This window comes from Cololabis saira, chromosome 17 (assembly GCF_033807715.1).
Source record: "Cololabis saira isolate AMF1-May2022 chromosome 17, fColSai1.1, whole genome shotgun sequence".
Classification (NCBI taxonomy): domain Eukaryota; kingdom Metazoa; phylum Chordata; class Actinopteri; order Beloniformes; family Belonidae; genus Cololabis; species Cololabis saira.
In genome coordinates, this window is record NC_084603.1 from 27,368,228 (window position 1) to 27,384,826 (window position 16,599).

Here is a 16,599-nt window from a genome sequence, read left to right on the forward strand (position 1 = left end):
GTAGCTTACATTAGTCATGTCTGACATCTTCCTAAAATCTCACTCCAACTGATAGCTGAAAATCACGCACACGTACAGAAACACTGTCGCTGAGTTGTACAAGTGTAAACAGTCACATATTGGTACACAAGTGGAATTTAAATTAAATAATAACACAAGAATATGTACGTGCATTATCACCCCCCCCCCCCAATCACACAAACACACACACAAGGAGACAAGTAGGGATGTCCTGCAGGCTGCCATTTCTGGCTGTCATTCCAGCTGAGCGCTGAGGCAAAAGGACGGAAAGAAAAAGGCAGGAGGGTAGAGAAGAAGGGGTGGCAAAGGGTGGGGGTGGAGACACAATGAAGGCTCACAGTGAGACAAGAAGCAGACGGCGTAAATGAGGCTGACGGCTTTAATGAACTACTGCACGGACAAAGCTGACAGAGAAGGAGAAATGAAGAGAGGAGGAAAGTCTTAATTAACTATACTAGCACCTACGTTAGTGTATGTACAGACACAGATACCAGATATACGGTAGCTATATTAAACCTTGAACTACAAAGTTTTGCCAAATATTAAAAATTAAAGGATGCTTTTCAGACTAAAATAGCTGGCTTTAGTAGAGGTGAATGAGTAAAACAGAAGCCTAAGGAGCGTGGATTGTAACCTTGAGATATAAAGTGCCAACTGCTTTGTGGACACACTAAAACAAGTAAAACAGTATTCCACTTAGAAATTATTTGTCTGTGCAGTTTATAATATATTTAGCTCTGATGGTTTTCTACTGCCTTGTGTGGTTCAGCTGAAAGTCTTAAAACTTGTCCATCAAAACCTAATTGAGCGCATCAACCAATAAGTGGCCATGCATCAATACAGAGTTGTGGAGAATCTGTGTACGGTTTTCTGTGGGTGCTTATGTATGCCAATCCTGGAGATCAGCCATTCAGCCTGCACTAAAATCATCACCGTCCTTCAAAATGAAAACAGAGGCCAACACCATATAGCAGCAGAGCAGTCATGAGCCTTTACAAAAACTTAACGGGATTATTTCTAAACTAACAAATCTTTTGCTATAAAAGGGGAAAAGTAAGAACATATGAACGAACATACAAAACATATTTGTGTCTGCTGAAATTAATGTGAATTAGTCTGGAAAACATTGGTGCATATCATTGGATACCTGTCTACCTGAATCCATGACATAATTTTGCTTTGTTTATTTAAATCTTAAATGCACATCTTAAATACTGTAAGTCATTTACACAGTTGCAATTTACTCTTTAAGTAAATCCTCAATTTTAATAATTTATCCAACAAAGTGATATTTCTTAAAACAGAAAAAACACTTGCTAGGAGTATTTTTTTTACCTTTAGATATAGAGTATCAAATTTTCTTTATTTTAAAGAACTGTTGGACTCAAGATGAGGATGGAAAAGAAGAATGAAGTGAAGCACAAAAGATATAAAAGGGAATGACAACAAAAAGACAAAAGGGCAAAACAGAGTAAAGCACAAAAACATCAATGATGTGTTTATTTCTTCCTGGGACACATTGAGATGTGAAATTCCGCTCCTCTGGAAATCATCACAAAGGTTCAAAAGAAAGGATATCTGCAGACTTGGACTGCTAAAAAAATAATCAAGTAGACATTAACTTAATAAGTGCCTCACTTTGACTAGTTCTGTTCCTGAAGAGGAAAAAATGAAACAAAGAAAAAAAAATATAGACTGCTACACGAAAAGCGTGGGCTCTTAAGTGTACATATGTGGGTGAACTAAACGATATAGATGGAAGCAAAATAAACTCTGACATTCACGTATACATGTAGCTCAGAATGATTTTAGGCTGTGGTCCCACTGGTAACCTCACGTCAACAAACGCACATGGAATTCGGCCGAGAGTGAAGGAGATGGTGCAAAGAAAGGCCACTGGTTATTTTGCTTGGACCGAGGCTCCATGCTGTTGTATTCTAAAGTTTGCACTGGCTCTGGTTACAGACACAACGTGGACCAAAAAACGCTCTCTTTAATTGGACTAAACTGAAATGAAGTCCAGATGGCTTTAAAAGACCTTCACTTGAAGACACATTCCTCCAATTATGCACTCTCGATCTTGCCCGGCGTTTTTACTCTCACACACATTTCTTGCCAGCTGCCTACACTTTCATACTACTCCTCATTCTTTCACCATCTTCTCTAAACCTTCTGTTCTTGTATCATTTTTCATTCATTATCAATCATCTCACTAATACTTTTTTCATCCCTGTCTATTCCATATGTTTAAGTGGGGAGAAAAAAAAAAATTGAACTATGAAATAGTCATTAACATAAAGACATAATACATAATATATCCCATTTTGTGCAATGAAAATCACAAACAGCATTTTGATGGTTGGAAAGCCAGTTGTTCTTGTTGTGCTTAAACCTTTCATGTCTGTTTCTACTTTGAAACATGTAGATTAATTGGCTGCCAAAGGGTCACCAGTGTTGTTGCTAATATCTCCATTTTTATTTAAGTGTAAAAGTAACAGTTTATATTTTCAATTCATTATAAAAAGCGGTGACATTATCATGTAACATTTTATAGTATCACAACAGTAAAGACACAACATATAATGTAAGATAGGGGCAGTAAATCTGAAACTATAATTATACTATAGAATTTTAATTTCCCTTGGGATTAATAAAGTCTATCCATCTATTTAGAAGTGACCCATTCATTCTCCATATGTACTTCCTGCATGTATATTCTGCTGCTTGAGTAACTGCGGCTTATTCTGTGTGAAATGGATAAAAACCTTACCAGTAGGATACATCCAGGGGGTGAAAATAACGTCTGGATATTAGGTCAGCAAAGAAGGTCTCAGTTTCACGACAAGCGGTCCCATTTCCAATGACAACATTGGTACAGCTGGTGGGGACATTGAAGAGGAGAACAGTAAGGGTTAAGACAGCAACCATGAATCTCTAAAACCATAATTAGATTCATAGTACTCCATATTAAAAAGGTTTGGCGAGTACATTCTGTTCCATAAGGCTGGACACAAATAATTTGTTCTTTCTACAGTATAAAAAGTCTACCCAAAATAAGTATTCAATAGTAGTACCTGTATCTGATCATAAGGTGGCGCAATTTCTCTGCTTCTCTTTGCTGTCCTGAATTATGCAGGTATACAACATCTGTGTGGAGAATTTGGCCTGAGAGCACAGATTTGAGGAGAGGGAGAGACCACATAAATAAAATGTTGACTGTAAAGTTTTGCAACAACAGAAAAAGCTTTGTAGTTTTAGGTTATTCTCACTGATGATACATGATCTAATGGGGTAGTGAAACTAGGGCTGGGCGATATATCGAGGATAGCCGATGTATCTCGGCTTCTACTCTGTGCGATGTACAAAATGACTCTATCGTGCATATTCGAGTATAAATTTTCAGGCATTTTGCATTTAGCCGCGGGCGTTAAATGACAGACTTTTCTCACTCTCTCGTCTCGTCTCTCCTTCTCTGAGACATAAAACAAGCGCACCCTGTTACACATGTCAGTCACGTGCTGTCGTGTGTGCATTATCATTGGCCCCCGACCAGCTGCAGGTCTCGGCGCTGCGGTCCGGGACCGGCGCTCACTTTAACTTTTTAGCTTTAACTTTAACTTTCCCAAACTCGGCCTGTTTGCGCCGTGGGCTCATCTGCGCGGTTGCTACGCGCGGCGGACTCTTTACAAAGCTAACCGGCTTAGTAAAGACGGGAGGGGATGTTTTCTCCTCGCACGACGCGAACGGCTCTGTGGGGAGCGCGACACGCGCAGCCGAGCCTTTAGGCTGATTTATGGTCCCGCGTTACACCAACGCAGAGCCTACAGCGTAAGTGCGCATCGACGCGTACTCTACGCCGTAGGTTCTGCGTTGATTTAACGCGGAACCATAATTCAGGCTTTTCTCTTTCAGAACTGAGAAACGTCACCTAGTGTTGCTTAAATGTGGCCACATGAAATCAATCACTATCATTGAAACAAAGTCAAACAAGACTATATGACGTCATATTTCTAACAATAAGTGAAAGTGATGCAAAGTAAAGGAGGAGAGGATGAAACATTGCAGTCCCTGCACCTACAATTTAATATAAAGGTGCTCTAATGGCCCTCCTGCTCAGAGCAGCTCATCCTGGTAAAACCAGGTAAAACCAGGTAAAACCTGGTCATCCAGGTAAAACCAGGACCAGAACATGTTCTTAGCAGATGTTCTTTGACCGGGAATCAGAGAGATGCAACGTGCACTTTCTATTTTGAAATGACACTTTTTAAGTTTGTGCCACTCACTGCTTAGTAACTGTTTAATAAATACAGTTTTGGTAAATTTGACTTATTCCCCCTTTTTGCATGAAAGTTTAAAATGAGCATATATTAATGCAGTATGAACGAGAATGTTTTAATGTAGATATAGAATTATCATTGTGGTGTGATTGTAGCATCAAAGTGTTAATTCAAGGCTAAGGCAAAATATCGAGATATATATCGTGTATCGTGACCTGGCCTAAAAATATCGAGATATTAATAAAAGGCCATATCGCCCAGCCCTAAGTGAAACCTACAGATGATTCAACAATTTTCTATCCGACTGCCTTCACCAACTCTAGCAGCACAAACTACAGCCACTCTCCACTGCATCCTTAGTGGAGGAGAGCACATCTGAATCGGCACCAAAAACCTGCGACAACGCCACGCTGGGACTGACACCTGATATATGGCCCCATCTATCTGTTGTAAAGGTGTCAGCATGACTCTTGGCAGCACAACTGGTCACGCAGAGGGTGGGACATCCTTCTGCACAGTATGAGGCCACACCCACTGAGAGACATGTCAAGACATACAGTAAAGTAGACATTTAAAACACCCACACATGCACATGCACACACATAAACCACTCACCAGGGGCTTGCCAAGTGGAACGCAATCTCTGACATGTTGGCACACCTTGGTGGCAATAACAGATGTAGTCCTCCCTTTTTACAATGCGTTCTTTAAGCAAAAATACTAAGCTTCTTAAATCATTCAAGGGACAATCTGATACACATACATATATACACACACACACACACACACACATATACATTGTGTGTTTTTTCGTAGGTCCCAATTATTCATACAATAGTGCATGAGGAAAGAGTGTGGTTTTGTTAATATGGTTATCATGATCATCAAATTTTAGTTGATGAATTATTGCAAAGCTACAAAACAAAAACATGCAATTAATGGTTTAATTATCTTCTTTAATTCTATGCCACCTTTACTACACAGTAGAAGCACATTAATACATTTGAGTCCCTACTCATTATTATGAGAGGATTAAGATGAGGTTAAGATACATTGTGTGTAAGATGTAGTGTTTTAGGTAGAATGATTGGGAGTTTCTTACACTGCTGCATGCTATATGTTCAAAGTCTTTAAATGTTTTTTTTTCTTTGGAAAAAAAAAAATCATCGGACCATTGTAGATCTTAGTATTAGGCAAATAAAGCCACAGACTAACAACAACAAAAATTTTTTTTAGCATGGTATTATTTTCTTTTGACGAAAATTATGCCAAAAAAGATCCTGTCAGCAAAACTTCAGCACCTCTACTGCTTTTGTAGGATATAAGCAGGTAGGTTCCAGCCAGGTGCTGCTTACCATCAGCACCTTGAGGATTCATAACAGTTGCCAATCTTGCTAGGAGTGAACATCCCAGTAAAATTACATCAAGATAAGACCATACAATGCTTAGAGAAAATAATAATTAAAAAAAAATGGTATAAATAAAGTAACATCTCAGGCCCTACAGGCTTCTCTGACCACGTTTAGTTCCTGAGGACGATTAGAAGATAGCTGAACGAGTTTGTTTCGAATGGACACCAGAAGAAAGCCTCTTCTGTCTATAAAGAACATGGAAACATGTCTGAAGTTCACAAGTCTTAAAAAAAAAAGGAAGAAAGTCTTCTGGAGAATTTGGGCCATCAAAGTGGAGTTGTTCAGCCTCGATGCCCAGGACCATGTATGGCAAACATCTAACATAGCGTTTCAGAAGAAAAAAGTCATCCTTCATGTCTAGCATGAACGTGAGGGGTTTGTGATTTGGGGTTCTTTTGTAGTCACAGAACCTGGATACCCTGAAATCATTAAGTTGACCCCAAACCCCGAACCGAATGCTATATTGAAACATAAAGAGATCTGTCCATAAGAGAAAGGCCAAAAACCTCAATGAACTGAAGCAACCTTTTAAAGAAAGGGTCCTAGATTTGTCCACAATGTGAAAGATTGTTTCTTATGTCTGTTAAAAGGTGGGTTCAAGGCACGTTAATGTTTATTTTCCAGTAAACTATTTGTGAAGCAAATGCAACTATGAGGGACGTTGACTGTCCACAGGGAATTTTGTGTTACTTACTCGTGGGGGAGAGGATTGCCACCTTACATCCGTGCCTGAATCCAGGATCCACCCCCATAATGACACAGCCCCTGACTGGACCCAACAACAGGCGCTGGCGGAGGTTCCGCACGAACATGGCGATCGACTCCTTCTCTGCTCCACTTGTCAGCTTAGTCCTAATAAGAGGCATCAAGAGAGAGAGAGAACATCATATGGGGATGGACGCCACTGAAGATATCAAGAAAAAACTCATTAAGGGCAGTAGATGGAGGATACATAGGAAGATGCAAGTGGTGGGGTAAAGGAGCAAGTAAAGAAAGAAACTTATAACTTATAATTTACATTTACAGACGGAAGAAAATAATTGCAGATTGTGACAATGGATGAATATTTAAAAAAAATCCAAACAAAAACATACCTGTAATTCCTGGTTAGGAAAGGCAGGATAAGCCTTTTATAAGTGTCCTCTACTGCATTCTTAATTATACTTTGAAGTTCTTGATTTGCAAATGTTTTTGGCCTCCACCTGATGAAAAAAACAAATGTGCCTTCACCAATCTGAAATCCATCTCCCTCATACTCTTTTTTTAGTTTATGCAAGAAAAGTTGACTTTGAATGCAATAAAAAAAAACCATTTCAAATCAACATCCCAATTTACGAACTAAAGGATCAAATAAACATGTCTTAGTTTGATAAGAACTTAGTGAACCAGTTGAAAATGTTCTTTAATTAAATCAAGGCAATCAATTTAATCAATAATGCTTATTATTTATCAAGGTACAATCACATCTAAACAAACAACAAAAATATGACTAATAAATGAGAAAATGAGAAGCCTGTTATTTTGTTACCACATAATTGACAGTACTCGGCATGGCAACAGACAGAAGTACTTTTATTTCATGTTTTTCTATTTTAAAAAGGAGAATGTACTAAGCAATGACAATCTTATCAGGACGTGTGAGCAGCTGCTTGTGTATTACTGTGCTGTTGACCTGCAGTTGATGCACCATCTAATGAATTCACTCTTCACTCTGTCGGGAATGTTCACCTTCACTGTCAAAATCTTCAGACTCTCCCCTCGGTTAATGGCCAGTACCTGCACACAAAGACATGCGTCGATGAAACGCACACACTCCCAACGAGCACAGACGGGTAAGCAAGAGCCATGGAAATCCCAAAACTTGCAGCCTTCACAGAAAACACAGCTAAAGTTAAATTATTGGGAGAAACAAAAGCTGAAATGTACCGGTATACAGCAGACCAAATTGTGATGATAGTTAATTAATTTTTAAATAATGAAGCAAGACATATCTCTATATGGTAGCAATGCGTTTTAGGCTGAAACCAGCAGTAAAGGAGTGTTTTATATTCAATATTTGCAACATACATCCACATTATATATATATATATATATATATATATATATATATATATATATATACACACACACACACCCACAGTACACACACACACACATACATATATAAAAAAATATGGCTTGTTTGTTAAAGGGACAATATATACATATATATACATACATAGATATATAAATTAAATAGTGTAATTTTGATATCTTTATATGCAAGGAAATATATAACCCAATTAAAAACTTTACTTGTAATTTTGATCATTTTTAGGATATACCTCATTGGCCCCCAACACTTTTTACCCCAAATCTTGGGTGAGAAAAAACTATTACATGCTGTTTGTAAAAACAAAACTAAAAAGTCTCTACTTACAGGCAAACAAACAAAAAAGAAAAAAAAAACACTTTAAACTCCACACATCTGCATGAAGGAGCCTAGGAGTATGTCCTGTGGCCAGACCTGTTGTGATGTGTGTGCTGGTTCCCCCTCAGAGGAACTGTTACATGCTGTTAAGCAAACAGTAGTAAGTGTCTGACCTTTTCAGTGGGGAACCTTTAGCCCGCCACAGAACAGGGCCAAGAAGTAAGACGTCAATCTGGAGCCCAAGCGGAAGACGCAAGCTGACAAATGCCACCACTATGCCACCATCAGCACTGAGACCGCAAGGCCTTCCCCCACCCACTCCCACACATGGTGCCACAACCATTACGACTCAGTAGCACCCTCGGATGTGGTGCACCCATATGCAACACACAAAAATACAAATTTAAAAGCATAGCTAATGACATGGCAGAGGCCAGGAATAATGCAGCAAGTTAGCTTGAATAATGATGAAAGTTTCTCTTTGGTTGGCATGTTTCCGCCCCAGGCTCCCTAACTGACGGTGATGAGATTTCTGAAACAATCTTCATCAAAGCGCCGAAGTTTACGCGTTGTCAAAAAAGCAAGATAAACACTTCGTTTTGATTTATCTGAACATCTGTGAAAGCCCATGAGTGAAATTAAAGTAGTAAACAGAAAACTGTCTTGTTAAATGTGTTTTGAGGGTTTAAGTTTTTTTCAAATCACTTTTATAATGAAGAATGACTTATCATCTTACATGGTAGCAGTGCATTTTAGACTGAAGGCAAGGGTGAAGAAGCATTTTAGCGTCAATATTTGCATCATCATATACATAAAAAGATAAACCATAAAGTTATTTATAGTCAACAAAAATGGCACTGCACAGTAACTACATAAACAGTCTCAACACGCCACAAAAATGTGATTTTTTTATACAAACACCAAAATGCATAGATGAAATATTTCCATTATTTTTTGCTTTTTGAAAATAATCATGTAATCTTTGATACAGACATTGAATATATATATATATTTAATGCAATATATGTTTTTTTTGCCAAGTCCATTGTTGAAGAAAAGGTTACAAAAGAGTAGCGCTATGACTTACTGACAACTAGCCAACTGTTGCTTTTAAGCATCAATTCATTTCACTACAAAACTAATAATAAAAAGAAATAAAATACTCCTCCTGCCTTATTGCAACACCCTCACATGTTATGATCCCCAACGGTAGTGCAAACTCTGCTCATGCTCAGTTTCTCTCCATAGCAGGCGACTGCCCTTATAAATGATAAATAGCTCAAAGTCAGTACATCTGTCAGTTTTTTCCATGTTGGGTAATCAGAAACAGAACTGTGTGTGTGTGTTTCTGTGTTAAACACATCAGCGGTGACAGGTAACCAAGTACAAGCCAAACCCTGACAGAACCAGACAGATAGTCTTTCCACGATGTCCCCTTGATCTGTTCAAAAGCCCAAAAGGGAGGGCAGCCAGCCAACGTCTGTGCTCCGTCTGTGTCCTCCTCGCCTTCACCACTTCAGGAGAGGTATACAGTCATCAACACGTCTATCCATCCAACATATCAAAGATAAACAAACATATACACCCACAGCGGCAGCCATATTCACAGCAAACTTGGACGGTTCTTGACCTCACTGACAGTATTACACCATTTAATGTGGTCAGACATGAGTTTAAACCGAGCTTTCTGCAAGCTGACTGGATTACATTCCTAAATTAACGTTACAGCTTTGTTGCCCTAGAGCTGGGGGGTGGACTATGAAGCGGGATTAATTGGTTTGCATGTTGGGTTGAGCTGAGAGCCAGAGTTTTAGATATCAAAAGTGCATCTCCTTGAATCTGGCTAGGCCCCCCGTGGTAACTCACACTGTAAACACATTCACGTTCAGAAATGCCACTTTTGCAAGATTCTTTTATTAATTAAATCAAATGTGCAGTTCAGTTTAATTGAGTTCAGTTCACTTCAATTTGATTGAATACTTGAAAGTCGAACTGAAATCGTCATGTTTGCACACTTGTTGATCTGTCCATTACTATTGGTAGAAAACAAAGATTAGTAGTTCAATTTTTTCCACATGATAAAAAAAATCTGTTTTATCTGATCAGTCATAGCTGTTTTTAGTATTTATTATTTTATGTAAAAATACCAAGAAAGATTAAGACTTAAGCTCTTGAGATAGAAAGAATATATTATTATGCTATGCAAAACATGACCCATTTTGTCCAGAACTCATCATCCGATGAGTATCTTCACACCAATACAGAACAAAAGTGCACACAAAGTTTCAAACGCGGGTGTTCGTTAAGTAAAACTCGTGTTCCCCCACGTCCATCAAACAGGATTGTTTAATTGATGAAGCAGTTCCGTTTACTCAAGCTTCTCTGCAGGCAAGCCCCGGTCTGCAACACTAAACTCCCATTTGATCACAAAACAAACTGCATTAAAAACAACCCCCTGCCCGATTCGACAAATCAATTCTAGCATACTCAAATGTGTTCCCGGCTTCAAGTAGCTACAAGGTAATTGTGCTGCCTTCAAAGGAGGACTCAAATCAAATCTGATTGAATTAAAACTGAACTGAGATTTATGCTTTTCGGCATGGGGGAGGGTTCCATGCACCGAGTTAAGATACATTTATAAAACTGTTACGTAATTTTGTGAAAGGCACACATTGATAAACTTAATCCTCGTTTGTTTACATTCTTAACACCTCAAAAAGAAAATACTGAAATAATTGACTGATCAATGAAAATTAATCAGCAATTAGTTGTGTTAAGTACTTGGTCTTTTCAGTGATACAGTTTACATTAACAGAATGTGAATTGTTTTTTCAATTTTTAGTAACTTTAAAACTCTCCAGATAAAATTTTCAAAACTAGCTTTTATGCATTTTGAGTATTTTTATCAATCACGTGATTCATCAATTGTGAAAATACTATAGACAAAAAAAAACTTAAAGCACATTTTTATTTTTATTTCTGAACTTCAAATTAGTAAACCAAAACTTTAAAAAATAAATAAATAAATAAATAAATAAATAACTCTTTATTGTATTTTCTCATTTTCAAAGAATATTCAAAGGAAATGTTCCACTTTTCTTCCACTATAAGGCCTTATTTCGTTTCTTCCACCATGCCCTGTCCTTTCCCTTTAAGAAAACACCAGGACAGAAGCTTGATCAAATGTGCTAAAGCATACAGGCAAGTGTGTGCTAACACACATGCCTCCTGTCAAAACACATCTCCCACCTGCTCCCTCCCCCTAACAACTCCGTGGCTAGAAAAGGTTCACTTTAGCCGGAATCTGACAGCTAACAGGGTCACGGCAGCCTGTGGGTTAACGCTGCGTGACAAAGGCGAGTCATCATATTAAATGCCTCGCCTACACCGAAGAGGAGAAGGGAAAACAGGAGGTGAGGAGAAGATTGGAGGGATGAGGTTTAGTCAGAAGAAGAGGGATGGAGGCAGGTCAGAGCAGAGCAAGAGAGATAAGTGACGGACGCACCTCAATGCCACTCATCTGTTCATGCTCTCCTTCCCTCACTGCCCCCTCTCCCTCTCCCCATCCTTTTGTCCGCCTGTGGGCCCAGCAGCAGTAGCTGTCACTACAGGAGAGCGCCTGTCAATCAAAGCTTCCTAATCCAATGGCATGTCGGCAGGGGACATGTCACATATGTTAAGAAGAGAGAACGAGGGGACTTGCAGGGTGTGCTTGTGTGTCAGCAAGTGTGTGCATGGCTGTGTGTATGTGATTAAATGACTGTAGGGCAGAGCAGGGTTGCCAGAGAGTGTGGCGTGGCAGAAACAGCGGGTGATGGAAGCTGTGGTGACACATGAGGCCTGGGACCAACTCTGAGTAACCCACCAGTCACTAGAGGGACAGAGGGGGAGCAGTGGAGGCAGAGCAGGGCACAGGAGGGGTAAATATGAAGGCACAGACAAGGCTAACTGCGACTGACATGGGTAGCATTCAGTCGGCACACATGAAGCAGACAAAAATGACACAAACACAAACAGATGGACTCCTTTTGTTTGTGTGTGTGTGTGGTTTATGCATCAGATAAGTCAGAAAACACTTTACAGGTGTATCAAACAGCCACAGTACACCATTTTTTAAGGTTGTATTAAAACCTGGCTCTTTAATTTTAGGATAAAGGCTGGTGATTTACTCACTAATGCCACTTAGAGGTAAGAGAAGTTATAGAATCGCAGGACTAGTGCCGGCACAGTTAAAGTTACAGTTAAAGTCTCTCAGGTCCTCTTCCTCCGTCCACTTCATCCTCCAACAAGCTCGTTACCATGGGGTCAAGAGCAGTCAGTCGCTCAGCCCCCCACCTTCGGAATTCCCTTCCAAGTGACATCCAGCACGCCACTTCTACTGCCATTTTTAAATCACGATTTAAAAAACACATCTTTTCAGACAGGCCTTCTTCCTGTTAACTTGTTGCATCACTGGTATCAGTATTACACATTGTTTTATCGTTGCTGTTCTTTTGTTAATACTGTATTTTATTGGTGCTTTTTTTTTTTTGAGTGTTTGATGGACTGGTTCCTCTTTTAACTTTGTACGGTGACCTTGAGTGTTTCGAAAGCCACCCATAATAAAATGAATTATTATTAATTATTATTATTTCAATTAAGCAAAGTCTGATTCATGTCTGCCATAGATAATGCAGTAGTATTTAATTTCACAGAATATCCTGAATTGAATTCGAAATTGTAATAAAAAACTGTTTAAAATGATCATTTACAATATGTATAATTCTAATATTTGAAGACGTTCAGAAGGTTTACAACAAAATCTTAATAGTTCACGATAGAGATAAAGACTGTGAGGCCTTGGTCCTCTTGTGTGAGTGCAAAAGGACGATAATATTTTCTTAAAAATAAGTGCAGCATGCTCATATTGTTTGTTGCTAGGGGTTCCACAACAATATCAAAACACTGAACAAAACAGTTAAGTATTTGTGAATAGACTATTATCCAAGTTTGGGTCGCTGGCCAGCAGCTTACGCCCACAACCCCCTTTCCCTGGCCACATCCTCTAGCTCATCCGGGTAAATAAATAGATGTGCAAACCACCTCAATCGGCTCATTTTGATGTGGTGGAGTAGCAATTCCACTCCAAGTCCTTCCTAAATGGCAGAACTCCTCACCCCATCTCTGAGGGAAGGTCCAGCCACCTTATGGAGGAAGGTTATATCAGCCACATGTAACTGCAATCTCAGTCTTTTGGTCATTATACACAGTCCGTGATCATAGGTGAGCGCTGGAGTGTATATCAACCAGTAAACAGAGAGACTTCCCTTATGGCTCATCTCTCTTTTCCACACAACAGACCAAGCCCGCATTACTGCAGACTCCTCACTGTACATCTCCCCCTCTCCTCCTTGAATCAACACCTTCTGTCAGGGTTTACATGCCTAAACGGTGCTAAAACTTTGGGACGAATTCCTTCGACAGGGTCTTCAAGGCAAACTGGTCCAGGGCCAGGACCAAACTAAGAGTTAAAATAAGTAGCACAGTGTCCTTTGTGCAGGTGTGTGGTATCAGGGCCGCTCCACAGAGCTGGGCCTGGGAGGGACTTGCTTGGGAGAACCTGGTAACCAACTGTGGGACCTGGTCAGGGCCACCCTGAGTGGATATAACATGGGTCCGCCTTCCTGGGAGCCTAAAAGTCTATTATCCCTTTCAGAGAGAGGGCAGAACACACTCATTTAGTTTTGAGCTATCTGAATGTCCTGAACACAATGCCCTGAAGAGAGCACAGCTCTCTAACCATTAGCCCAGTATGAAAAATGGTAATCTTTTTGAACATCTGAATTACAGCAGATGATTCAGAAGTTGTGGGAGCATGGTGCAGAAACTTAAATTAAAAAAAATAAAATAAAGGATTTGCTATGATACCTTTAAATGATCACATTTCTCAGAGCTTTCACTAAACAAATCTGAAATGACAACAACCAACTGCCTGTGCTGAGGCAGAAAGATAAGTCATGATGCAGTCTATGAAAGGGCTGAAAGACTTCCACTAGGCATCTACAGAAGCAGAAGGTACAAAGGGAAATCACTTTGAGAAAAGAAATCAGTGATCATCATCACAATAGCAGCGTCGGGTGAGCTGGTTTCAATGGCACTGCTGCTGTGGAGAGAGCTGCTGATCGATGAAATGTGCACCACGGGAGTGGGTCAGTCAGTCAACACTTCTGATTTTACATGCAATTCAACTGGTTGGCATCAGAGAAAGGAGATTATGTCTGGACACACCAAAATATGTGCCGTTCTATATCAACCAGGACTAATCAGGCACTAATCTAAACTTCCCACAGTCCTGCAGCTCTGTGAGCAGGTTGGATCAAGAATCAGAGTTGAACAGACAGTCAACTTCAGAATGAATATGAGGCTAGATGGTCTGAAGGAAAATCCAATTTAACATAAATTAGTCTGAATGCTGGGTTGCGTTAATCTAATAGTATATAAAGATCACATCTCTCCGGCCAGCTATATTGCGGAGAGTTAAATTAACAGGCTTTGTGTCAGAAAGTAATGTTTATTACACTAAAAATATTACTGACTGCTACAAGGAAACTATAAGGCTGTCTTTCTTGCTATTCTCATAATAATTCATTCGTTTTATTACCTGATGAGGCTGAATGCGCTGGATGTTGCAGGTGAACTCAAAGTAGAGATGAAACTTGTCGATGTCCTTGTTTTTACCATGCTCGGGCCCTGGTTTTTTGTGGTCTTGGGCAGATTTCTTTTGTTCCTTTTCTTTTACTGCTGACTTAGACACAGAGGAATGAAGGGCCACAAAGCTGTTCTCACATCTGACAAAAACAGAAGGGATACATATTGAGCAAGAGATCTTCGACTTAAGTAAAAAATAAAAGACAAACAAACATAGAAAAATATGCAATTTCAAAGAAAAAAGCCATGTTGCGGGTATAAAAACTCTTACAATGTCTTCACATATGTGAGTGTCTCAGGGTCTTTAGCAATTATATCTGCCAGAATGTGCTCCACACCTGTGGCCACTTCTTCCACGGATGAAAGTCCTACAACAAAGAACCAAATGTTATCCACTACATGAAAGAAAATATGTGCTAATACACTTTTTTTTTTGGTATTATCACTAATAATATTGGTATTATTGTTACACAAATATGTGCATTTCTCACTTTCTATATTTTCTCTACCAAAAGGACTCATCAAAATGATTTGGAAGAAAATGTAGGTATTATACAGTCTGATGATTTGCATCACTGTCTAATTTAATCTCAGATTACATACGCTTCTGTTTATCTCTTACCTTCGGTGCCAGACTTTACCCATGCCCTTAAATCCAGAGTGTTCGGTTTCTCTATCAATGCAGAGGCAGCCTCTTCAAGACCAAGTGCCTTCGCCCTGCGAGCTTTTGTCATTTTGTTGCCTTTCTTATAGGGAGAATACTGTGGGATAACACAAAGGCACAGGACCTTTCAGAGCTACTATAAAATTTCCATCTCAAAATTCCAAGACCCAAGTTTCCAAACTTTCTTCTAGACTGTAGTAAAGTGGCTAAGTTTAACATGTTACATTCTGCAATTGTATTTCAATGTAGACAAATCATGTTCATTTTAGCTTTTCGTGCCATCTTAATCTATCTCCTGCATGATTTAAACTGATATAGTTATACCTTGATCTTTCCTAATATAACTTCTTGATTCAGGCACTGCAAAAACATGTCTTGCATAATCATTTTTTTAAATTAATTGTAATGTTTTTATATGTAACAATTGGGTAACACTGAACCCCATTTTACACCAGGTACATTCAATCATCAGTGTGCGATTGTGGAGACAAAGTACTGTAAACTGTATTTAGAGTGTATGCATACAGTATATTAAGAAGCCCTTGTGTGAAGTGTATAACTGTGTGGGAATTGGTAAGATTAAAGCAAATGTAGAACACAAAGCAAACCCTAAAACAAAATAAAAACTTGACCCATTTAAGATTCATGTAACAGCCACTGAGGTGCATATAAATAACACTTCAACCAATAAAAATGTTTTTCTGACCACATGGTCCAGTTCATCAAATGATCGGCAGCTCCTCAGGCTTTGCTCCAACTCAGCTGTCAAAACTCCATCCTTCTTTAAAGTCTGAATTGAAGACTGAGTTTTCTTTGCCAGACCACTAAAATAAGAAAGACACAATAATACAACACACACAAGAAAGAATACACAGATCATAAATTAAAATGCACAAACTCAGAAGCTATATATTAAACCTGTCGCAAGTGACACTCTGCCTCAAAGCTTGACCACTAGCACCATCTAGAGGCCAATGACCATACATTTAAAAGGGCATTAAAGGGGTTCTGAGAGTGGCTGGCAAGATGTAATAGATGTTGTTCTTTTTTTTTCAAAATATTTTTTTCCCCATTTTATCACCCAGTGCTCCTACCTAAGTGACAGTCCTGGGCATTGCCATCCTCTAC

The 16,599-nt window shown here is 39.2% G+C and overlaps 1 protein-coding gene across 1 annotated transcript in view; it reads right to left on the reverse strand.

The window, feature by feature from the left end:
- srbd1 (S1 RNA binding domain 1) overlaps positions 1-16,599 on the reverse strand; it is a 57,084-nt gene that overhangs the window by 36,493 nt on the left and 3,992 nt on the right. The window contains exons 6-14 of the mRNA XM_061744801.1: positions 16,178-16,295; positions 15,430-15,568; positions 15,079-15,175; positions 14,761-14,947; positions 7,383-7,486; positions 6,805-6,912; positions 6,405-6,562; positions 3,096-3,186; positions 2,792-2,899 (exon numbers count right to left, since the gene is read on the reverse strand). Coding sequence (XP_061600785.1) covers positions 2,792-2,899; positions 3,096-3,186; positions 6,405-6,562; positions 6,805-6,912; positions 7,383-7,486; positions 14,761-14,947; positions 15,079-15,175; positions 15,430-15,568; positions 16,178-16,295 — 1,110 coding nt within the window. The remainder of the gene's footprint in view (positions 1-2,791; positions 2,900-3,095; positions 3,187-6,404; positions 6,563-6,804; positions 6,913-7,382; positions 7,487-14,760; positions 14,948-15,078; positions 15,176-15,429; positions 15,569-16,177; positions 16,296-16,599) is intronic.